The sequence below is a fragment of the Arvicola amphibius genome, chromosome 14 (assembly GCF_903992535.2).
Source record: "Arvicola amphibius chromosome 14, mArvAmp1.2, whole genome shotgun sequence".
In the NCBI taxonomy this organism is placed as follows: domain Eukaryota; kingdom Metazoa; phylum Chordata; class Mammalia; order Rodentia; family Cricetidae; genus Arvicola; species Arvicola amphibius.
The window spans coordinates 32,139,482-32,165,405 of record NC_052060.1 but is presented as its reverse complement, the minus strand read 5'-3'; the positions used below and the strand labels follow the sequence as shown (position 1 = coordinate 32,165,405).

General features: G+C 42.0%; 1 protein-coding gene across 1 annotated transcript in view; it reads left to right on the top strand.

Moving 5' to 3' along the window:
* The first annotated feature begins 1,712 nt into the window (after window positions 1-1,712).
* Synpo2 (synaptopodin 2) overlaps window positions 1,713-25,924 on the top strand; it is a 145,576-nt gene continuing 121,364 nt past the window's right edge. The window contains exon 1 of the mRNA XM_038311561.1: window positions 1,713-1,817. Within this exon, the coding sequence (XP_038167489.1) occupies window positions 1,713-1,817 (105 nt within the window). The remainder of the gene's footprint in view (window positions 1,818-25,924) is intronic.

Below are 25,924 nucleotides of genomic sequence, written 5' to 3'. Positions count from 1 at the left end.
TTGGGCAGAGCCAGAAAAGAATGTGCTCTTCAAGGCCACCCTCGGTGACCCACCTTTGCTAGGTTAGGCCACAGTCACAAAAATTCCACAACCTCTAAAAGTGGTGCCACCAGCTGGGGACCAAGTGTTCAAGCACAAGATATACAAACCGTGACAATGATTTTGCTGTGTTTAAGTCCAGCAGTCTGTGGACTTTGCCTGGTGTTGGCAGCCCCGACACTCATGCATGCGCTAATGCTCAAAGACTGAGAAAGGCCCCAGTTCTGAGCTCTCTGTGGAAGCAGTTGTTGCTGGTGAGCATGCCCCATGCTCCGGGACCCTCATGATAGCGGTTCTTCCGCATACCACTGTCAGCCTCAGAAGAAAGGTCGGGTGAATGCGCGAAAATGCCTCACGGAAGGCCCGGAGGGCCCCCGTCTCTCACTGTTCTTCTGTCGTCCCCCAGTCTGCACCTGCTCCGATGGCATTTCCATAGCATGCCTTCCAAGAGAAGACATAAATATTCAAGGCCCACCAGCCCCTGGTAGGTCAGCAGGTGATGATGAATCCGTGACCCTCTGACAGAAATATAATGGCGCGTGTTTGCGGGTGACCGCACAAATGTTTAGCTATTGTGTTGTTTATCAAAACAGTGTGTGTTTTGATGCTTTTGGCAGCTGATGACTGCCGGGAGAGGAAGAGTCGGTTTTCATCAGGGGATGCTCACCGAGGAGACCTATAGTCCAGTAGATTGTCCTTCACCTACACACACACACACACACACACACACACACACACACACGCACGCACGCACGCACACACGCACGCACACACGCACACTGGCAGCACAAGAGGACTCAGTTTAACAGATGACCACAATCAGCGGTGGTGGGAATAGGGAAAGAATTGGAAGGGAAGGGGAATAGAGGATAGACTTGACCTAAGCACTTTATATGCATGCATGAAATAAACAGCAGAAAACGTTTACAATATCTCGAACCTTGCAACAGAAAAAGGTATTAGAAAATAGTTCCCAGTGGAGCTAGCCCCCTTTTCTTCTCCCCCTCCCCCTCCTTCCTCCTCTAAATATATGTTAATTCAGAAAAATACAGTTTCAGGAAAGATTTTCAAAAACGCTTGTGTTTTATTTCCGCCCTTTAAAGGGTTGTTTTCTGAAGACAGCAGATATAACAGTACTGAAACTCGCTTTACCTCTTCCTTTTCATTCATCAGTGTGGTAGATATAGAAGCATTCTTTGAGAGAGAGAGAGAGAGAGTCTAACTCTCTAGTAATTGAGTCCTGAGAACTTATCTTTAGTCAGTTACTCATGGAAGTTAAAACTCCCCCAAGCTAGCTACTATTTATAACACCGTTAAATCTCCGTTCTGCTCAGGTGCTGGTGCTGAATCTGTTACAGCGAGAACAAAGTCGTTCTCCCCGCTCTACACCCATCCCCTCTTGTCCCAAACAGGGATTTTTCCTTTAGTGTGAAGCCCTGTCCTTTTTGCCGAAAGTGGGCTGAGCAAAGGGTGTGACGCAAGAGAGGGCGGTTCAGGTGCTGGGAGGGCTGTGGGGAGGCTCAGCCGCCGCGCACTTTCCCTGCCGCCAGCAGCGGGGCAGCCCTGCGTCCTGCACCCTCAGCACCAGCTCGAGCTTAAGGCGCATCCTCCACCGCACCCCGGCCTCGCCTGTCTTTCCCAAGCTCTTGATGCTGCCTGGCTGAAGGGAGAAAATGGGCACTGGAGATTTTATCTGCATTTCCATGACTGGAGGGGCGCCCTGGGGGTTTAGGCTGCAAGGAGGCAAGGAGCAGAAGCAGCCCCTGCTAGTCGCGAAGGTAGGACCAAGAGAGGTGTTCTGAGCTGTTAGATGCTGGGAAGGAGGGGGACGAAAGCAACCTGTTGGTGCTCTTTCTGGTCATTGGCTTGCTTTCTGCGCTGTTGAAGAATTTATCTGTTTATTGATGTGGCTTTTTAAAGAGTGTTTTGTGGAGAAATGTACACCGTACGCCATGTAATTAGCTATCAATTTTGTTACACCCATCAGGTGAAGACAGGGGCTGGTTAATTGTCATCTGTCAGCCAGCAACCTTAGACTGCTTTGATGTGTTCTCCTTCACATGGCTTTGCTTGACTCCCACCAGAGGAGAAAGGCCTTCGCTTCCGTGGACAACACTGGGCTCTAATAAACAGTTGGTAGTGACGTTTGGTGTGTATCAGGCATAAAAGGGGCAGTTTGGGGGCAATAATCGTTAAGATATAAAGAATTGCCATGAAATTCTGTTAAAAGAATGGCCTTTTAAGGATTTAAAGAAATGCAAAAGCCCAAGTACTATATTCCATTAACTAGACTCATCTGGCTAAGAGCTCGGGATAGACTCATAGATAGTTTATTATTTTTTTAAATTTTATTTTATTAAAATATAATCACATTATTTCTCGCCATTCCCTTTCCTTCTTTCACCTCCTCCCATGCCCGACCTCTTTTTTTTTAATGGCTATATGTGTGTGTGTGTGTGTGTGTGTATGTGTGTGTGTGTGTGTGTTTAGGCATAAACATATAAACAGAACCTGCTGAGTCTGTTCAGTGTATTCAGAGATACTTTACATATGCACTAATTACAGTTAACTTTCTGGTGCACCTAATAGTTATTTAAAACATCTTTGTCGCAGTAGTTCGATTTTTCGGCTTAGCACAATACCCACGATCTAACAGAGAGTTCTAATTTCTAATTGGCATCCAGCTAAAATCAATTTTAAAAAAAAAACCAAGAAGGTAAAATCTTTTAATCGAACGCTAATACTGAGAACTTTAGAATCCTATGACCTCTTTGACCGGCTCTGAAGGCGGAAGAGGTTACTTTCTTGTTGTATTTTTATATTTCAAATGAATCTAGACCCATATGGAACATGTGGCTCACTTTAGCCTTTGGAGCTATTCTTTCCCTCTGTCTTTTTACCTTTTACAAATGTTCCCTGTGAAGCCAGAAGTTTCTTTGAAACTTTCTGCTTGCAGGCATCTATCAGAAAATCCTTTCTTCGGTGGTTGAGTTCTGCCCCCTAGTGAGGAGTGCGGAAACAGAGCTGTGAGCACGGACCTGAAGATGAAAGCGGTTTATATCTGGAAAGTTCCTCAGAGGTCCTCAGTTCTTTTGGTTCTTTTGGATAAGCAAAAAAGCCTCCAGAGGCTCCCTTCTGGAAGGGCGGAATGACAACGGGTTGGAAGGCTGCTGCGTGGGGATTCTTCAGGAGTCAGGGACCAGCGGCAGAGGCGGCTATGTGACTGCCAGATTCAGCATATTACACGACTCGGGAGACTAAGGCAGACTTATTCACCAGCAGTTGGTTGGCTGGCTCCGGCAGCTGAGATTTGGGTTCTAATTGCAGCTCTGACCTAACTTGCAGTTTGGCCTGAGGTCACTGGACCTGACTCAGTTGCTGTGAAAGAGGAGCTGTTGACTGGGTAGGGAAGGAGGAAAAAAAAAAAAAGGAAGAAACTTTCGTGAGTTCTAGCTTGCTGAAATATCCACCAATCCTAACTTAGTGTGTAATTTAGAGTCCCTCACCTGCTAGCTGAACAGAGGTGGCAGATAGACAGCTGGAACTCTGCACAGGCTTTTCCACGGCCAAGCCTGGGAAACACAGTGGATGGCGGGCACTGAGCTCCCTCCCCGTCACTCCCCCACAGCACACTGCATAATTTCCTAGTTTATGTAGAGTTGATTTAAAAATGCTGCTATGAAAGCTTTGGATGTTTGCTTCATTTGTGCTTTTGTGGGCGCTCCGCCTCCTCCAGTCTGCCTTTTCCTCATATGTTAATGAGCTGTAAGAGGAGCTAACCGAGGTCTAAGCTCCAGATAACTGGGGCTATGAGTTTCCATGTTTGTCACTGATCTAAATGTGTTATATTTGATTTTTATATTATCATACCTGTTTAACTTTAGAGCTTTTCAAGAGACTGTAGCAACTCAGTGAGTGGAACCTGTAGTAAAGGTTTTCACTGAGCTCAAGACAAAGTGAATGTCAGTTGCCTGGAGACTGTCTGTCTCAGGAAGACTGGGTAAGCTCCAAGCAGGAGGGAGTAAGCCAGGGAGTGGAGTGCTCCAAGTGAAGCACTCGGGAGGTAGACCTTGGAGTGGTGGTGCAGTTTTCCACATCCATGGCGAGTTCTAGTCCAGCCTCTTTCAACAAAATCCATGCAAGTTACTAGCTTTAGAGTTTAAAAACTATAGGTGTTTCTAAAAAAATAGACCATCTAATTAAAGCAGCGCCCCTTGGTTTATAATAAGATACTTAAATGTCTAGATTTTCTATAACCCTATGTAGAAATTCTAACAGGCTGAAATAGCATAATAAACTTTAGTTCAGAATTATTGAGATTAGAAATTTAATTGCTTCTTAACCCCCAGGAAATACCTTTCTAGTGACAATTTAGTTGTTTAGGAGTTATGCACAAACATTTTTTAAACATTTTCCTGGTGCACTGAACTGTATACAAACCCAAAATTTTAAAGATTTACGAGAATATTAGTGAAAGTCTTCACTGACATTCAAGCTCAATGCTCAAACGTTCCAGTTTTTAAATCAACTTAAATGTCCAAGTAACCAGTAATATTCCAAACATGTCCATAATCTGTAATTAAAAACAGACCTTCCTTACACCCACGCACAGGCTAATCCTCAACAAAGCAGAGTCTTCATTCATCCCAGGAACAAGTTTATCTAGACAGAAAGCCCCATTGTGTGTGTGTGTGTGTGTCTGTGTGCATGTGTATGTGTGTGTGCTCGCACTCACATGTGTGTTTGCACATTTCCTCACAAAGGGGATGCTGATGTTTTTGCTTTATGAACCTCTCTCTTCAGGGACATGTGCCTACGTGGCCATGATGGTTTCTTGGCAAACCACTTAGAGGAAGAGAAATCTTCCTCTAAGGACTTGGAGAGAAAGTTTTGTTACAAACAAATCTTACAATTGAAAAGTAACTCACATTTTGAAAGCAATAAGAAAATAAATGTCAGACTAAACGTAAGTTAAGGTGACAACCATAAAAGTTTCTTTAAAAAAAAAAAGAAAAATTAATCCAATAACCTGTGTCCAGCCCTGAGTTAGTGAGTCTGAGGTTTGCCCTGGCATCATTATTTCTTAACATTCCAAGGGGAATTCAGATATGTGAGCAAAAACACAAGGCCTGCTGAAGAGAGCCGAGGCCAACCATGCCCCCTAAGTGCTGACTCGGGCCTGGGATGTCCTGTGAACACATCCCCATTTATTCTTTCTCAGTTTAATTAAGAGTTTGAGTGAGTTCGAGGCCAGCCTGGTCTACAAGAGCTAGGTCCAGGACAGGTTCTAAAGAAGCTGCAGAGAAACCCTGTCTTGAAAAACCAAAAAAAAAAAAAAAAAAAAAAAAATTAAGAGTTTGAGCAGGGAGAAGCTAGGAGCTGTGTGAGGCCTTAGCATTGTGAGCAGGTCATGATTAGCAATAGGGGGTTTCTTTCCCCTTCTGATGTCAAGATAAGTGGGCTATTGGATCAAGAAGAGGTGTTGGGAATCCCAAAGTGACCATGCTAAACAGACTGCCTGCAAGATGGGACAGTGGACATTTGTTCCCATGTGCTTGTTTGGTTAGTGGGTGTGGGAGTTGAATGGGAATGGCCCCTAAAGGCGCATTTATTATATATTTATTTAAGATTTATTTATTATGTAAAAAACATTCTGCCTCCATGTATGCCAACACGTCAGACAAGGGCGCCAGATCTCAATACAGATGATTGTGAGCCAGCATGTCATTGCTGGGAATTGAACTCAGGACCTCTGGAAGATAAGCTAGTGCTCTTAACCTCTGAGCCATCTCTCCAGCCCAAGGTGCATATATTTAATGCTTATTCACTAGATAGTAGAACTGTTAAGAAGGATTAGGAGGTGTGGCCTTGTTGAAGGAAGTGTGTCACTAGGGGTGGGCTTTGAGGTCTCTTGCCCCGCCTGCTGCCTGTGGACCAGGATGTAAAGTTCTGCTCTACTCCAGCACCAAGCCTTCCTGCTGCTGTCATGCTCCCCACCATGATGATAATGGGCTAAAACTCTGAAATTGTAAGCCAGCCCCCAATTAAATGCTTCCCTTTCTCATAGTCATTTTGGGCATGGTGTCTCTACACAGCAGTAGGGCACAGTGTAAACTAGAGAAATAGAACCGGGGGCGGAGAGAAGACGAAGGAGGAGGAAAGACAAGAATTTTTTTAATTAAAGCACCCTCAGTTATTGTTTTATTAAAATACCTAATAAATACTCAGTGTCATTAAATCTTGAATTCTAGAATTAATCTTGAATTCTAGAATCTGACATTAAGAAAATCCCCTCTAGACCAGCTGAAAGTAAGACTCTGCCTAAAAGTAAAAATCCATCCTGGGTCTTGGGCATGCTGTTGTCACTGCTGTGAATTCATATAGGCAACTGCCCTGTTGTGTCCAGAAAACACTGTTGGAGTAGACTAAGGGATACAGGGGGGCTAACTAACACTAAAGACATCTCAGAAAAGTCTCACATGGAAACCCCTTGCTGTAGAAGCTTCCTAACATATGTACATGGACATACATGAAGAGTGTGATGGAGCTACCCTAAGATGAAGCAATGGGTACCCCCATGAGACACCACAGGATAACAATCAAAAGCCCAGTGCCACAGCTTTAAATGGGATGTCCCCATCAAATCCCCCCTCAGAGCTTAGAAATCTCCGTGGAAGAGGAGGCAGGAAGAGTGGAAGGGCCAGAGGGGACAGGATAGCAGAAGAGCAAGGCCCTCAGACTAAATTAAACAAGGTTCATTTGGGCTCACAGAGACTGAAGCAGCAAGCATGGGTTGACCAGAGGCTGCACTCGGTCCTCCGTGTAAATGTTACAGCTTCAGGTTAGTGTTTTTATGGGACTCCTGAGTGCCCAACAAGTGGGTCCCTGATTCTTGTCACTTCTCTTGGGGCTCTTTTCTTTTTGTTGGTTTTCCTTGTCCAACCTTATGTTTTGTTGTTTTCTCTTAGAATCCTGTTCTTTTTTTAATGCGAGACAGAAAGGTGTTTTGGAGTTGGTTCCAAATGGAAGGGGAGTTGGGAGAATCTGGGAAAAGTAGTAAAGGGAGGGGCAACTGTAATAAAGATATATTGCATGTGAAAAAGATCTATTTTTTAATAAAAGAGGGACAATAAAATTAAAATTTTTAAAAATATTTATTTATTTACTTATTTATTATGTATACAATATTCTGTCTATGTGTATGCCTGCAGATGGTTGTGAGCCACCATGTGGTTGCTGGGAACCGAACTCAGGACCTTTGGAAGAGCAGGCAATGCTCTTAACCGCTGAGCCATCTCTCCAGCCCTAAAATTAAATTTTTAAAAATGCCCAGTGCCAGGAATTAATTGCCTCATTTGGAACTGTTGGCAAGAGAAATCCTATAGCCCTCCAAACATCACAGACTCCTATAGACCTCTAGACTTCACAGACTCCTATAGATCCCCAAATATCACAGACTCCTATAGATCCCCAAACATCACAGACTCCTCTAGATCTCCAAACATCACAGACTCCTACAGATCCCCAAACATCACAGACTCCTATAGACCTCTAGAAATCACAGACTCCTATAGATCCCCAAACATCACAGACTCCTATAGATCCCCAAACATCACAGACTCCTATAGATCCCCAAACACCACAGACTCCTCTAGATCCCCAAACATCACAGACTCCTATAGACCTCTAGACATCACAGACTCCTATAGATCCCCAAACATCACAGACTCCTATAGATCCCCAAACATCACAGACTCCTATAGATCCCCAAACATCACAGACTCCTATAGATCCCCAAACATCACAGACTCCTCTAGATCCCCAAACATCACAGACTCCTATAGACCTCTAGACATCACAGACTCCTATAGATCCCCAAACATCACAGACTCCTATAGATCCCCAAACATCACAGACTCCTATAGATCCCCAAACATCACAGACTCCTATAGATCCCCAAACATCACAGACTCCTATAGATCCCCAAACATCACAGACTCCTATAGATCCCCAAACATCACAGACTCCTATAGATCCCCAAACATCACAGACTCCTATAGATCCCCAAACATCACAGACTCCTCTAGATCCCCAAACATCACAGACTCCTCTAGATCCCCAAACATCACAGACTCCTCTAGATCCCCAAACATCACAGACTCCTCTAGATCCCCAAACATCACAGACTCCTATAGATCCCCAAACATCACAGACTCCTCTAGATCCCCAAACATCACAGACTCCTATAGATCCCCAAACATCACAGACTCCTCTAGATCCCCAAACATCACAGACTCCTATAGATCCCCAACAAAAACATCACAGACTCCTATAGATCCCCAAACATCACAGACTCCTATAGATCCCCAAACATCACAGACTCCTATAGACCTCCAGACATCACAGACTGTCGCCAGCGCTCTTACCCTTTGAACTTGACAATAAGAAGACACCACACCTCAGCTCACAGAGATCCGCCTGCCTCTGCCTCCTGAGTGCTGGGATTAAAGGTGTGCCACCACCCAGCTCACTTGTCTTCTTATGTAGGAATTTATTACAGTAAACTTCTTTATTGTGCACCAAACAAAAAAAAAACACTTTACCTGTGTTCTACAAATTTTTAAATGTTTTATTTATGTTTTGTCTTAAGGATTTAAATTTTTTTCTTTCTTACTTCTTCATTAATCTACTACTGTTCACGTTCATGTTTTGTATTTCTATTTATTTGTGTATTGTCTGGTTTTCTTGTTATTTCCTATTTTATGTCATTGTAATCAGGAGAAGATATGCGATATGATTTTAGTCTTCTTATTTGTTTATATTTGTTTTCTGGCTTAATGTTGTGTTCTATCTCAGAGAACATTCCACAGGCACTAGTGAGAAGTGTGTAGAGTATATATTTTCATACACACACACACACACACACACACACACACACACACATTACATACACTACATCCTTTGCTGAGCTCACACCTGTATGCAGCTGCCTTCTCTGTCTCCTTCTCAGGTTTGGCTAAGAACTGTTTTATCTGATGCCAGTGCACTGCTCTTGCTTGCTTTTGGTTTCTAGTTGTGCGGGGTATCTTTCCTCAGCTCTTACTTCCTCATGAAATAATTGTCCTCTAAGTGGCTATGTCTTGAATTTTTGGAAACTCTTCATTCACACCAGGTCCGAGAGAATTCAATCTGCTTTTTTTCAAAGCTGTTATTGGGAAGTTAGAACTTAGAACTACATTATTTTTATTTGACTGTCTGGATGTTTGTTGGTCCTTCCCTTTTCCCTCCCTCCCTCCCTCTCTCCTTCCCTTCCTCCCACCCTCCCTTCCTTCCTTTCTTTTTTTCTTTCTCTTACTGTCTTCCTTTGTGGTTAAGTAGTATGTTTTAATTCTTTAGTTCTTATTTTTATTTAATATAGCTACCATAGGGTTGATTGTTTTTTGAGATAGAATTTCCTTGTATAATCCTGCCTCTTCTGGATCTTGCTGTGTAGACCAGGCTGGCCTAGAACTCTGAGATCTGCTTGCTTCTGCTTCCGGAGTGCTGGGACTAAGATGCATGCCACTAAGTCTGGTTTACCACAATGTTTTTAACTTGTTGTCATCACAAGACCTGCAAAGAACACCCTATCTGTAGTCATAAAAGAGTATGTTAATCTGATAAGAAGCTGCATTGCAAGGAAATAAATTGAAGAAAGAACTTTACCCTTTAATTCTACTTTCTCCAATTTTGAGTTTTTGTTGAATACCACAAATTACATTCTTTATCACACTTCCCCTAAAATGTTGTGGGTATTGTTTCAATTTTTTAAGATTTGTTTTATTTTTAACATAATTGTGTGTGTGTGTGTGTGTGTGTGTGTGTGTCTGCAAGTCCCCATGAGGCCACAAGAGGGCGCTGGATCCCCTGGAGCTGGAGTCCCAGGAGGCTGTGAGCCACCTGACATGAGTCCCGAGAACAGAGCGTCTGTCCCTCTGGAAGAGCAGTGTCTACTCTTAACCACGGAACTACCCCTCCAGCCCCTAAATAGTTTTGTCAGTTAACCTTTACACGAAAAATAGAAGTGATTTGTGAATCACCATCGGTTCATTAGAGTGCTCAGAACTGGGCTGTGTACCTGTGTTGATCAGTGAATCTAGACTTCCAACCTATTTTAGTTACTCATTGGCACGGATTTTTCTTTTAGCTCGGAAAACACTTGAGCATTTCTTTTTTTCTCTTGCTTCTTTTTCAGTTTTATTTTACTGTATGCATGATATTAAGCTCCTTGCTATTTTTTCTCAAACTACATTAAATAGCTCACACTTCTCTGTTTACATGTATGTACAATTTTTTTCTTTTTTCTTTGAAAGTAAAAATAGATTTTCTTTCATGTGATATATTCTGAATATGGTTCCCCTCTCTCAATTCCTCCCATATTCCCCCTGCTTCCCCATTCACCCAAATTCATACTCTTTTTTCTCTCTCTCATTAGAAAACAAATAAGCATCAATTAAAAATAATAATAGTAATGATAATAATAATATAACATAAAATTAAAAACAAACAAACCTGAATAGGGCAAAATAAACAGATAAACATGCAAACAAAAAGAGCCACAGGAAAAAATCCACAAGAAACACAGGCAGACACTGAGACACACACTTTCATACATGCAGAAAATACATAAAAACAAAATTGAAAACCGTAGCATATAAGGAAAAGATTTGTAAAGAAAAAGAAATCCCTGACAAATCATTGCAAAACAAAAAACCCTCCAAAAATACCACTGAGATCCTTCTGTGTTGTCCATTTACTGAGCTTGGGGCCTGCCCTTAGGGGTGGCTCGAATATTCACTGAGACTCTGGTGGAGAAAACTAATCTTTCCTTTGTACAGTTATCAATCAGAGATGGCTGGGTTAGGGATGGGGGGGCATGTGTCCCACCTAGCTTAGATGTGCATGGTGCCTCAGTCTCTGTGATATGTTTGTGTCTATCCTGTTGTGTCCAGAAGACCTTGTTTTCTTGGTGTCTTTCATCCCCACTGGATCTAATAATCTTTCTGCCTCCTCTTCCTCAGAGTTCCCTGAGCCCTGGGGGAAGGGATTTGATGCAGACATCTCATTTAGTTCTGAGTGTTTCGAAGGCTCTCATTCTTTCATTCCAATCATGAGTCTTTGTATTTGTTCCCATCTACCGCAGAAGTAACCTTCTCTGATGATGGATGGTCAAGACACTTATCTGTGGGTATAACACAGTGTTGTTAGGAGTTGTTCCATTGCTGTGTTCCTTTGGCAGCACAATAGCATTTGGTTTCCTCTAGGTCTATGACCTATCTAGTCTTAGATTCTTGGCCACCTGGGCAGTGTCAGGCATGGGTTCTATCTCATGGATAGGGCATTATTTCCTTCCATTCAGTGGTTGGTTACTCCCACAAGCGGGGGGGGGGGGGAAATCAAACTAATATGAAAACCAAAAATTGTTGGAGGTGACTACGGTAGAAGTTGTCATTATTTTTTTGTCTCATGAAAACCTACTGGACAGAGGTCAGCATGACATCTGTAGGTGGTAAACATAACGTGTGCTTTTGGCTGCTGAGAATGTAGATGCACAGGGATGAGTTTGTTAGCTTCGTCTTTAAACGTGGGAACCAAACATGTCATTTCATAGTTATTGGCTTCTTCTTCTTCTTCTTCTTCTTCTTCTTCTTCTTCTTCTTCTTCTTCTTCTTCTTCTTCTTCTTCTTCTTCTTCTTCTTCTTCTTCTTCTTCCTCTTCCTCTTCCTCCTCCTCCTCCTCCTCCTCCTCCTCCTCCTCCTCCTCCTCCTCCTCCTCCTCCTCCTCCTCCTCCTCCTCCTCCTCCTTCTCCCTTTCTGATTTTTCGAGACAGGGTTTCTCTATAGCTTTGGAGTCTGTCCTGGAACTAGCTCTTCTAGACCAGACTGGCCTTGAACTCACAGAGATCTGCCTGCCTCTGCCTCCTGAGTGCTGGGATTAAAGGCGTGCGCCACCACTGCACCACTGCCTGGTTGTTCTTGGCATCTTCTAGTTGACATGAGTAATCAATACAAGCTACATGTATGCCTGACTAGAAACTTATAGCAGGTTACACATTATTGCTGTAATGTGGAATAAATTAACTAATGAATCAATATGTCCTGTAATCTTAGTGTGAGAGTGGCAGCTATTTACATGTATGTAGGTATGTGTGTGTGCATGTGTGTGTGGGGTGTATATGTGTATGCATATGTGCCATAGTGACAGTTTGAAGGTCAAGAGATAACTGACAGGATTCAATTCTCTCCTTCCGTTTTGCAGTCTCTGGGGCTTAGGTGGTCAGTTTTGGTGTTGTGTTTATTCACTTGCTGGCCAAAGTGATTACAGAGGCTTAATTATGAGAAATTGATTTAAAGGGTAACTAAATGGGTTACCAATGTGTTTTGTATGTATGTGCTCATGTTTTTATTTGATCTTATATGGCACCATGATATAAATCCACAAGGTTTGGTGAAATGCATGTTCAGGACATCGGAGTTCTAGACCCATGTCAGGTTTGACTTTGATGTTAAGGATATCACTCAGATGAAAGGCCTTCAACTGCTCTATTTATATGCTCTGTTTAAATGAAGGGTTTGGAATAGATGATTTTATTGTTCAATCTGGCTAGAGTCTATTTTTAGATCAAAAGATAATAGATGAAAGGCAATGTCCATGAATGGCAACATTTTTCCTAACTTACCAAAGACTTTTTTTTTAAAGAAAGTTTAATTCTTTACATAGTGTTATATGGAAATCCTATGTGCATTTCTTTTTGTCATAATTTCTGGGACATACTTATTTTAAAAGGCAAAACAAAAACTCTCAGGTGCTACCAATTTAATGAACTTTCACTAGATTTTACTTTTCAATTGATTAAAATGATAGTGCCTTGACTTACTATTGAATTCAATGTGTCCTCTTGCTTTTACTTTTTTTTTTTTTTTTTTTTTTTTTTTTTGGTTTTTCGAGACAGGGTTTCTCCGCAGCTTTATTTTTAGAGCCTGTCCTGGAGCTAGCTCTTGTAGACCAGGCTGGCCTCGAACTCACAGAGATCCGCCTGCCTCTGCCTCCCGAGTGCTGGGATTAAAGGCGTGCGCCACCGCCGCCCGGCTTGCTTTTACTTTTAAAACATGCTTGAGGTAATAAATGAATTTTGAAACAAATGATTTTAAAATAAATTGTTTCTTTATTAATTTTCTAAAGAATGAGACACTTCTCCATCACACAAAAACGTAGTCTTTTTCATAAAACCTTTGCAGGTAAGATTTTTCTCGTGCTTCTGCTGGAAATCCCAAAGAGGCAAAGAATTCAGATTATCTCACATTTATTTCCTTTATTACACCTACTAAGCAGATAAAAAAGCTTCTGACCAAGCGGGAGGGACCTGAATTTGATCCCCGAGAACCTACATGGTAAAGGGGGAGAATCCCACAAGATCTTACCTCCCACGAGTTGTCCTCTGACCCCCACACATGCCCCGTGGAGCACACACAGACACACCCATAAAAATAAATAAATAGATAAATAGATAGGTGTGGTTATACAGTTTAATTCTAAAAATTTGCTTTAATACAAGTGACCTAGCTGTTCAAGTCCGTGAAACACTCTGATGTGTATGAAGAGAAAAACATATTTGAACCTGCTCACCTATATCTTAGCCCCTTAAACTTACATGAAAGGAATTCACAAGAATGGCCTATGTACATTGCAAGTGTCAAAAGAGAAAGGAGAGCCGCTAGTTTCTATGTCTCAGATGTGGTCTTTTAAATCAAACTGTCTCTCCCTAACAAAGGAGCTTTTATTTTTGATGTTTAAAATAGACTTGAAAAATGCCTTTCAATTTTAGATTGCAATAAAACAACTTTGTCATTGTAAAAATGATCCAAAGTGCACAGAAAAGGCTAAAAAGGAAAGGAGCATCCTACAGCCAGGATACCACAGCGGTCACATTTTGACAACAGCTTTCCTGCTGCTTCGCATGGCAGGGCGGTGTCCATTTCATGCCAACAGGATGCCACTTAAGGTCTTTTGTTTGTTTGTCTGGGACAGGGTTTCTGACAGTAGCCCAGCCTGGCCTTGAGTTTGTATTCTCTGACCTCAGCCTTCTAAACTTGGGGTTACAGGTGCTCACCACCAGATCCTGTTAAAATGCCCTAATAATTTCTCCCCTGACCTCCTTTCTCACTCACAAACTCAAGGGAAACTAAGGAGTCTGAAAGCATCAAGGGAGGGACAGCCAACTTTTAGGTGCAGTGTTTGATTGCTGGTATGGAAGGCAGGACTAAACATACCTAACAGCCTGGTCTAAAGCCTACTCCCTAGGACCCGTCCTCATTGGAGTATTGTGCAAGGCTCATGTGTAACATCCATGAGGCAGAAAGAGAAGGGGGAGAGAAGGGGGAGAGAAGGGGGAGAGAGAGAGAGAGAGAGAGAGAGAGAGAGAGAGAGAGAGAGAGAGAGAGAGAGAGAGAGAGAGAGGGAGAGAGAGAGAGAGAGAGGGAGGGAGGGAGGGAGGGAGAGGCCTTGACACAGGTATGGCCATATGCCCTGTTGCCATGGCCTTAGTTGAGTTGAGTGGTGGGGCCGCCCCTGAGGGAGATGAGATTTTCCAAGCATGTCTGAGATTTGGCCCCATAGAAGTTGTTATGTTTGGGGATGTGAGGAGGGGGGTTGTCTGTGGGATGTGAAGATGCCTATTCCTAGATCTTCGTTAAGGAAAGCTTAAGAAGCACGGGGGACAGGAGGAGAAGGAGGTTGTAAGCATTCTTTTTTGTGACTCTTAGATTGTCGGCATTGCTAGAGTCAACCCTGTGGAGAGGGATTTTCTGGATGTTTCTTCCTCTATGTAGATCAACATGGTGTGGCAGATGCAGGGTGGATTTCTGGTCATGCCCATGGTTATCCATGCTTGGGAAGGCTGGCAGACATGTAAGAGGAGCAGAGGAGTGTTGCATTGGTGTCTTCAGGGCACTGCCTTCGTGCAATGTCATCTGTGTGAGTCATAGAACACAGGCTGGATCCTTATCTTCGGCTCATAACAGAAGCTGGAACCCACGCCCCAAAGGCTCTCTAAACTCATTGTTATTAATGAAGTTTTGGAGACAGAGTCTTACCCTGTAACTCAGTGCGACCACAGACTAGTGAGCCTGCTATCTCAGCCTCCCAAATACTAGGATTACGGGCCATCGTGCCTTGCTCCAAACTAACAATAATGACAGAAGGGACAACATGACAGTTACGCAGTGGCACTGACTGATCGCTCAGTGTTTTCCTGATCCCTCCAGTTATGAAGACGGACGGGAGGTGAACATAATTTCTTTTTTTTTTATCCCCGTATTTATTTTTCCATTGTCAGAATTTGTTTCGCTATGACCCACAAACTGTCAAACCCCCTCCAGTGTTAGAAGCTCCCCTGTCCGCTTTGAGGCGTTGTAACTCACCCCAGACACCATGCAGAAGTGCATGCTGCTGTTTCCGCTCTCACCGTATCCTGGACATCGCTCAGTGTGGTGTGGCTCACTACCTCCCCTCTGCCACACTCTCACCTGGCAATCTCGGACATTTCTTCTGAACCAAGTCCTCTTCAGAAGGTGGGGTCAGGAAGAGCTGTGTTGAGTTCTCTCAGCTTTGCTGTTCTGTCTCTCCCTGATTTTTTTTTTTTTTTTACCTCTGGTAACACCCTCTGTACATATCCGAAAGAAGAATGTACTGGATGGTTCCATTTGTTCCATTTCCCAGTCTTCTACTCTTCACGATGACAAATGCTTGGAAATTTCTTCTTTCATTGTGTATAGGCATATATGGGAAATATAATTTGGATATAGACAGTCTTGACATTTGTGTCAACTGATGGGAAAAGCAAGGAAAACTGAAATGCTGATCTCCAAATCAAGGCATAACTTCCGAGGACCATTGGCTTCTGGTGACTATAGGCAGCTACCATAGATAAGGAGCTTAAGTTGTAGCATGTAGGTGGATAAGTATGTGCATACATGCACATGGTCTAAATGTATATGTAAGCTAGTCCAGTAGTTTATTTTAAGATAGGCTAAAGGAACATATGGGGCTGGAGAGATGGCTCAGCAGTTAAGAGTACTGCCTTCTCTTCCAAAGGTCCTGAGTTCAATTCCCAGCAAACTACATTGTGGTTCACCACCATCTATAATGAGATGTTGTGCCCTCTTGAGGAAGGGACCCGGTCAGTCGTCCTCATCCACTTAGACCATGAAACCCAACATGGGCAAGTTCAACAGAACCGCCATATACGGGCTGCCCATGTGTGCTTCAGTATTGCTGGAGCATACATTTCATTCATTCATTCATTTCAAAGGAACATATGTAGCACATGAATAATCAATTCTTTGGTCCTTTCTAATAATATTCTTTACTGCCGTTCTTTAAAGTTTAGTTCAAGCCAGTTTATTTTAATGATTCCTTCTCTCCATAAACATGAGTGTCTGAAAAGTTATGGGATCAGCCTAGGTGTCCACCAACAAGGGAACGGTTAAGGAAATGTGCATAGACACATGGAAGCTTTTTCGTCCATAAAGAAGAATGAAGTCATGTTGTTTACCAGAAATGGAAGCAGCTGAACAATCATATTAATGAATTGAGCCTTTCTTGGGATGATAAATATTTCTCATATGTGGTTCCTAGACTTTATATAGTCACATAAAATCGTGTATGTATATATTAAGTGGAAGGTGAAGTCAAATGGTCTGGGGGCTAACAGGAACGAGAAAAGAAGTGAGAAAACATAGGTGGGGAAGTGAGGTGGGGGTGGGGAGTTATGCCTAACATACTATATATCTGTAAGAAAATTAAAAAGTAAGTGCTTCGCTGTCTAAAGTCATCCCTGCCCTTCTTGTCTGTGGGTCATACTGTGTTAAATTTACTTGATTTTTTAAAAATAAATATTCTCATGAAGAAAATGATAAAAAAAAATCCCTAATTTTAGGGAGGATGCTTTAATCTCTTATTTGATGGCTTCTTGCACATAGAATACGCTCAGCGAATACCAAGAGGTCTCCCCTGGGTAGACCTAATTATTTCCTAATTGCTTTTCACTGTTGCATCTTTCCTGCTTGATGCCAGTTTGAATAAAGTGTAGATGAAGTGAAAAATAGCAAAAGCTAAACAAACAAACAAAAAATCCTCAAAAAACCAAAGCCTCGGAGACATATGATGAGATGTGAATTAAGGTTGACACTTGTGTTATCTGTGAATTCCAATCGTTTCGTTCCCCCTCCAAGCCCGTTATCTTGGAAACTGGGGGTGGCCTGCTCTAGGGCTACACCAGTGTCTTAGTTATCGGCATGGATGAGTCAGAAGCAGGACTCTGCTCCTGTGAACTCCAGATGCATGGCTGAGATGAATTCAACTTTTATTTTCTCTTCTCCATTTTTCTCTCTGTGGAATCCAGTGCAAACCAGTTTGTTCACTGATGCCTATCTGTTCATTCTTTCTTTTATTAGTGTTGTATTAGCATTGGCATAAAAGTTTGTAGCATCTTCCTATGATAACATAAGAAATCTCAATACTTTCAGGACAACTTGCATGAAATCTCTGTGTTTGGAACAAAAGCAAAACTGAACATGGTCTTGCCATCTTGCCAAGGTAGAAAGAGTTAAGTGATATTAGTATTTAGGGGCTATGGAGACCATCAGTTGTAGGAGCTAAGATGTACAATGAAATAAACATTATTTTGTTTTCAAGTCTAATATTATCCAAGGCCCTTTTTCTTCTTTTAAAATGGGTCTAGATCTATCACAAAGAGCATACAGACTTAATAGAAAGATTGCCCTTAAGGTGCAGACACGAGTCAACACATTAAGCCATCAGACATGATTAAGCCTAAGTGCAAAATATGACTGATTGCAGATGGCAGTAATAAAATAATGATTGAAAAACCATGGGAAGCATAAAAAAGTGAGAGTCTGAAGAGCCAAGTGTGGTGATGCACACTCCCAATTGCCAGCACTTGGGAGGAAGAGGACAGGAGAATCAGGGGTTTAAGTCTAACTTCAGCTATGGAGTTTGATGCTACCCTCAATGACAGGAGATCTGTCTCAAAAAAATGAAATCAACAAACAAAACAATTTAGACTTTGAAAGAGATAATTCTTTTGATGTTATTTGCCCTTAGCTGGAAGCCCTGTTTGGTTGTTTTTTTTTTTTTTTTAATAACATCACTAACAGCTGATTACTCAGAACAAAGAAATCACATTTTCAAAATAGTTCTGACCATGAAATGGATCTTGGGAACCAGGACACAGAGGAAAAAAAAAAACCTTTTATATTAGGTATGACCTTTATGATTTTAAGTTCAGCTCAATGGTTTAAGCTCTGCTTTTGGTGAGAAATGGAGTAAGCCAATCCCCCCAGAACAGCCATTCAAATAATTCTTCTCCAGAATGCCAATCATTCTCTTCTGTTTTGTCTGTCAAATGGAACCCATCTACCATTAAACTCTATGAGCCCAGCCAATGGATGGAAACCACTGCATTTAATAAGATAATATCAGTTGTATAAAGTGATAGCCGCCAACAGCGGGTTGTTCAGGTCTGTTAGGCAGGGATTTAGTTGAGTAAGCTCAGCGCCAGTTCATAGAGTAAAATCTGGCAGTTATAAAACATTTTCTGGAATCACGAGTAAAGAAAATGTTTCATAAGACTCATAGTTACGACTTTTGTTTCTAGCCTTGACTTCATTGTAAGAACACTCGTTTCGTGTAATTTCCCAGGTGGGGTCCATAATCACTGGAAGAGCTTCAGGGCAAATCAGCCCCAGGCCACAGATTCCTCATCTCCAGCTTGTGGCTCCAGCTTCTGATGCTTGTTTTCATTCTATAACATGTTCACTTGTTCTGTAAAGTGCTAGGCTGCCTGTGGAATGAGTCACACAGGGGCCTTGCTCGTTAGAATGTAAACATCTACAGAAGAGGTAGATCTATAACCATTATACAAGATGGCAAAGATTTTAGAGGAAATAGCATAAAATATACTCTAAAGCACAAATCAAGTTAATTCTGTTTGGTAGCAATGAGGGTCAGTGAAGAATTAGCATTCAAACAAGATGATTCAATTGGACAGAGATATTCCAAACCTTAAGAACAGCACCAGTCAAGATGCAGGGCCAGCAGGAGAATGGCACGGCTAGTGGATGTCAGGGGCTCTGGAAAACACCAGAGAACTTGCAGTTCTGGGGCTAGAGTGACCTCTTTTTGTAAAAATTGGGATTGGGGATGGAGAGATGCCTCAGTGGCTAAGAGCACTGCTGCTCTTGCAGAGGACCAGGTTCCAGTCCCAGCACTCACACGGTTTGACTGCCCATGACTTCATTCACAAGGAAGCTGATACTCTCTTTTGGCCTGTTAAGCACCAAGAATGCATGTGATACACACACATACATTCAGACACTTGCGTATGCAGATAAGATAAAAATAAATATTTAAACTGCCCCCTAATTTAATCTAGGCAGCTTAGAAATTAGAGAACAACACTCTCTGAAGTAGTCTAGTTTTCCTGTGGACATGTGTAATCACCAGCGGCATGTCCCTCGGACAGCATGCAAGTCTTTAATCACTTTCCATCATTTGCATGAAGAAATTATGGCAGAATAAGAAAAAAAAATCCCCATGTGAAGAGGACCGGACTGCCATGGAAAAAGGTTCAGAGTACTGGCTGCTAGAACTGCCCTAATTAACTCACAACTCCTGAAGAACCCAGTCTCTCAAGTGCAATGTCTACTCATCAAGAACCCTTTCTGCAAAGTCATCAAAAGATTTTAAGCAAGGATGTGGCATTGTCTGATGCATCCTGGAGACAGCTGGTGATGAGGTAGGATAGGTTGAGAAGCAGAACTTGGAGAAATGCATTTAAGCACTCCACGTGGCAAATCCAAATACTATTGGTTAGTCCAGCAAGTGTGCTCCATCCTCTTACTAAATGCAAGAGTCACAGATGAAGCAGATGGACATCGGAGGTGGACAGCAGGCTGAGGAGCAGAGAAGACAGTTGTGTTAAGGATGACCAAAAAAAGGTGAATATTGTACTTATTGAACCATTGTGTAAGAGGAACAGTTATGAGAAAAGGAAATGAATGTAACTTTAAATAAAGTCAAATTTGAGTTATCTATGGAGAACAGGGGAGGAGCTACTCTATAGCCAGTTAAGATGGTCTGCACATGCTCAACAGGCTACTTAGTGGTAGAGACCACAGCTGAAGTATGTGAAGGTGAAGCACAGACAGCAGAACATGAGAACTTGATATTTGGTTAGTATTCTTTTTTTTAGATGATAAACATATTGTTATATTAATTTGTGTTAGGAACGGAAAAATGAAGTAATAGTTTTAGCATCTTAAAGTTTTCTTAAAGATATTTGAGTGATAGACTTGTGTCTTAGGGTTTCTATTGCTGTGAAGAGACACCACGACCATGGCAACTCTTACAGGAAAACGTTGAATTGGGGATGGCTTACAGTTTCAGAAGTTTTATCCATTGTCTTCATGGAGCCCTGCCAGAGACATGGTGCTGGAGAAGGTGCTAAGAGTTCTACATCTTGATCCGCAGACAACAGGAAGTGAACTGAGTGCCACATTGTATGTAGCTTGAGCATAGGAGACCTCAAAGCCCACCCCTACAGTGACACTCCTTAACAAAGCCACTCCTACACCAACAAATCCATACCTCCTAATAGTACTATTTCCTATAGGAACCATTTTCTTTCAAACCACTACAATCTGAAATTGTTAACCTAAGTTATTATCATCAATATTATTGCTATCATTATTTTACTTTAGACAACAGAACACAGAATCAAATAATGATGATCCCTGGTTTGTTGTATATTTGTTATTTTAGTACTATCCTGAACCCATGCTAGCTCAGTCCCCTAGCCAGAATTTAGGTAGCATCCTGTGTCTATCTTTATGACTGTCCCACCTTACATCACCCTGCCTTTCTCACCTGAGGTAATACAACCCTGGGTTTTGCTTGCCTTTCTTTTTACATAGTGTTACTGAAGATTTATGCGGTATAATGAAGTACTGATTTAATTGTTTTAGCTTTATTAAAAGGATTTCATGCTGCATGTAGTCTCTGTAGAGCTTGTCTTTCTTTCCTTAAGACATAATATTGGGATGTGTCCATGTAGCTGTAGCTCCAGCTTATTTGCATTATCTGTAAACAGTTAATATTGATGTATATCATCCACTTATAGCCTGCAGTTAACTCACCATCCTCTTGATGGTCATCTGGTTTATTCCAGGTGTTTGTTCTTGTGAACAGTGTTATTAGGACATATCCACTGTTGTAAACTGGAAAGGACTTAGTTGAGTTGTATGCCTAGAAATGGAAAGGCTTGGTCATGTGTTTAAAGTTGAGGTCTAGGGTAAAAATTGATGTATGATTTTAGTATTTCCACCAGTAATGTAGAAGGGACCCGTGTCTCCTGACACTGGATATTATCACGAATTTATTTATATCAATTCTGCTGAATGCCCAGCTGTCCTCAGTGTGGTTTTGATTTGTGTTTCTATGACCACGGGTAAGTAGAAGAGCCCTGCATGTTTTTATTGGCTGTCTGTCATTTCTGTGGATTGACTCTTCATATCTCCAACGTTCCTATTTGTGTACTTGTTGATTAGTACAAATGTTTTATATATTCATCATATTGAACATTGCCAGTAATCATGTTTGATTGTTCATATTGTCATCCTTCACATTAAACTATGTATCAAATGACGGCTCAGTTTTATCACTTATATTTTCATGTTGTTTAAAGTTTCTTTTGTTGAAAAATAATTCTAATGTAGTCAAACTTACCATATTTTGAACTTCTAAGTGTGTATTTGGGGGCCTTGTCAAAGGAAAGTTTTACCTCCATGAAGGCCCAAGAAACTTTGCTTTAACATCTTTGTGTTTTAATGTTGTTAGCTGAAGAGGTTTTCAGGGTTCTCACCTACACCTTTATACTGCTCGGTCTCCTCCACAGTGCTCTTTTCAACCCTACAGAATCTGACTAAAAAACCAACAACTCCAACAAAAAGCCCTTTAGATTCGGAGACTTTAACCAACTCTGCAATTTCCTGACTAAATCATGGTATTAAAATTCTTCATCTTAGTAAAGATACTTATTGTTTGAATCTATAAATTTTTCAGTGATGATTTTGCTGCTTGGATAAGAGAAATAGGGACTATTTAGTCAAAACTAAATCAAGTTTTACACTAAGAGAATGTGCATGTATGTTCTGTGTGGATGTGCACGTGTTCTTTTTGTGTGCATGTGTGTTCTGTGTGTGTTTGCATGTGTGCTCTGTGTGAATATACATGTGTGCTTTGTGGGTGGGTGTGAACGTGTGCTCTCTCTGTGTGTGAATGTGTGTTCTGTATAGATGTACATGTGTGCTATATGTGGGTGTGCATGTATGCTCTGGGTGGATGTGCATGTGTGCTCTGTGCAGATGTGCATGTGTGTTTTGTGTGCATGTGTGTTGTGTGTGTTTGCATGTGTGCTCTGTGCAGATGTGCATGTGTGTTTTGTGTGCATGTGTGTTCTGTGTGTGTTTGCATGTGTGCTCTCTGTGTGGATGTGCATGTGTGCTCTGTGTGTGTGAATGTATGTTGCTCTGTGTGGGTGTGCACATGTGCACTGTGTGGATGTGCACTTGTGCTCTGTGTGGATGTGCATATGTGTTCTCTGTGGATGTGCATGTGTGTTCTGTGTGAATGTTCACATGTGCTCTGTGTGGATGTGAATGTGTGTTATGTATGGATGTGCATGTGTGCTCTGTGTGTGTGCATGAGTGCTCAGTTGTGAGTGTGCATGTGTGCTCTGTGTGGATGTGCATGCGTGTTTTGTGTGGATGTGCATGTGTGCTCTGTGTTGATGTTCATTGTGCTCTGTGTGTGTGCATGTGTGTTCTGTATGGATGTGCATGTGTGCTCCATGTGTGTGTGTGTGCTCTGTGTGTGTGCACGTATGTTGCTATGGATGTGCACTTGTGCTCTGTATGCATGTGTGCTCTCTTTGTAGATGTGCATATGTGTTCTGTGTGTCCAGTGTGTCCAGACAGCACTAGGTCACTGCCAGATGAGTTGGTGGTGCTGGTGAAGAAGTAGCTCATTGTGCTGGGGTCATTTCTATAGCCCATTCTCATAGACAGTTTTCCTTTAGGAACTTTTTTTTTGCTATAATGTAGGGAGAATCAAATGTGAAGAACAGAAATTCAGAGGACGAGAAGTATTAGTTTTTCACGTTTAATTAGATAGTCAACATTTTTAAATTTTTGCACGCACGCATGGTACCAGGCCTCACACATGCTAGGCAAGCACTCCGCCATTGAGTTGCATCCTCCACTCACTTCTTGCTTTGTATTTGGAGACAGGTTTGCGCTAAACAGTTTAAGATGACCCTGAACTCATTCTTAGGTCATGCAGGCCTTGAATTTACTGTTCTCAGTCATTAATCTCCAGAGTGGCTGGGATTACAGGTCTACAGACAGGCTTGGCTCGGTCAATGTCTTATATAAATCCTTTGCAATATAAATCCCATGCCGTACAAAATTCCTCGATAGTGAATGTTCTTTTTTTAAACTTTTGGAAGTGAATGTCTTTAACAAAAATATCCAACCTTTAATTCCAAACTGCACTTAGATGTCTTAATGTTTGCAAAACCCCTGTGCCTTCAGTCTAACATTTCACATGAGCCTGGGTGTGTGTTTCTACAGTCTGTTTATATATAATAGCTTATGGTATAGAGGAACTTTAAACAGAACTGCAGATGCATTTTGCAGAGCAGCTCATTTAGTAGGTAATGTATTGTCCGGAGTTTTTCTTTCTTTGGTTGTTGAGACTAAGCTCAACCAGAAAGGAAAATAGGCTTATCACTAGGAACAGGCTCGACTTCCTTAAAAGGCAATTGTTTCTTTTTTTCCTTTGCTTCTCTGGAGAATTGGCTACGGACTGGGAATAGCTATCCTGTGACTCATGTGCAGCTTGGTGCTGCATCTATAGTTTCAGATCAAACGATAAAGGAACGAGCCTCAGTTAGACCATGTGGAACAAGAGTGACCTTCAAAAGGAAGTCCGTGGATGGCAGTTTTTTAACTCTTAGTTTGTCGATGCAATAAGTTGGCCCTTTAAGAAAAGAGTTAAACCAGACATTGGGATAAAGTTTATATTTACCCTTTAAACTCACTACATCTAATTTTTTTTTACTTACCAAAACTTATGATATGTAGAGTATACTAGAGAGTCATAGCTTAATCCTTATTCAAGTATTGCAAAGATAATTTAATTGCAATTTTATCTGATTCACATACAAAATATTGGGAGGAGGAGGCTCACTTCATAAAGCGCTTGCCAGGCACGCATGAAGACTTGTGTTTGGATCCTCAGCAGTCATGTAAGATGCTTGGTGTGGCAGTATGCACACATGATCTTGGTGCTGTGTAGGTGGAGAGCAGAGGACTCTCGCAGGTCCCTGGCCAGACCCAACTGGTGGGCACCAGGTTTACTGAAAGTGTCTGTTTCAAAAAATCGGGTGGCGAGAGATCAAGGAAGGTACCTGGCATTGAGCTCTGGCATCCACATGTATGCACACATATATGTGCATGTGCATCCATACATCTCATGCTCTCACAGTACATGCATACATACTCATGAGTGTGCACACACACACAGATATATTTTTGTACCAACCAGACTGCCCAGGCTAACGTTCAGACTATCGTAAAAGTAAACATACATTTAAAAACTCTACAGTGACCTAGTGACAACAGGAACGGCCTCTCCCAGTTTCTGCGTTGCTCCCAGTGACCAGTTTTTGAATGGAGACACTGGCTCACTGGTGCACTCTTGGCCAGAGCTTCAGAAACTGAATTCTTATTCAATGGGATTTTTCTGTGGGACACTGACTTTAAGTGAGAAACACAACCCAAAGGGCTGGCATATTGCAGCCTGGACAGAGCTTCCCAGCTCCCAGGGTTGCGCCATTGCCAACTATTTGAATTGGTGAGAGCAGGATGTGGAGACAAAAATCTCTTTGTAACCCTTGCACTTAGCTGTCTTCTGTCCTCCTGAGCCCACTACCAAAGTAACTGAATGAGAAAGTTTATTCGTATGAACCTTAATTTTTAAATTATTTGATGTCAGTAAGCACCAATTAAGGGGTTATTATAAATTAGATTGGCTCCAGGGGATGTAAAGGTGAATATTACAGAGTTCTTCAACTGTGGTCCAGCAAGATGGCTCAGCAGGTCAAGGCACCTGCCTCCAAGGCTGACCATCTGAGTTCCCCAGCTCCTGAGTGGTGGAAAGAGGGAACCACTTCCTTCAAGTTGTCCTTTGACCTCTGTGTGCATACTGTGGCACACAAGTGCACACACACACACACACACACACACACACTAAAGACATGAAATATAGCTTTAAACAGTGCTCACACTTTTGCAGAGGCAGGCAAACCCGTGCCCCATTCAGGCATAAAAAGATTCTGTAAGTATAATCATGGAGCCTGAGGTGGAGGACTTTGGGTACAGAAAGGATAACTGAAAGGGACGATCTATAGGTTTTCTAGGAGAAATACATTGTTGGAGGTTGAAGTACAGAAGGCGCCTGACAGGGTGAATGAGAGGGTCACTAAGTATTTTAGACAGCCACTTTCAAGTACTAAGCCTCCACTCTGCTAAGAGCCTAGAGGGCAGCAGGCATTTGTCACAAGATCAGAGGCTCTGCTTGCAGGGGTGGCTGAGAAGAGGGAGCCGAAGCAATAGAGAGTTGGGAATCCCATCACTGAAGGGCTCACTGATCCTGCCAAGAAGTTGGAGTGCAGTAAAGGCAACAGGTGTCCGATTACAAGTATTTC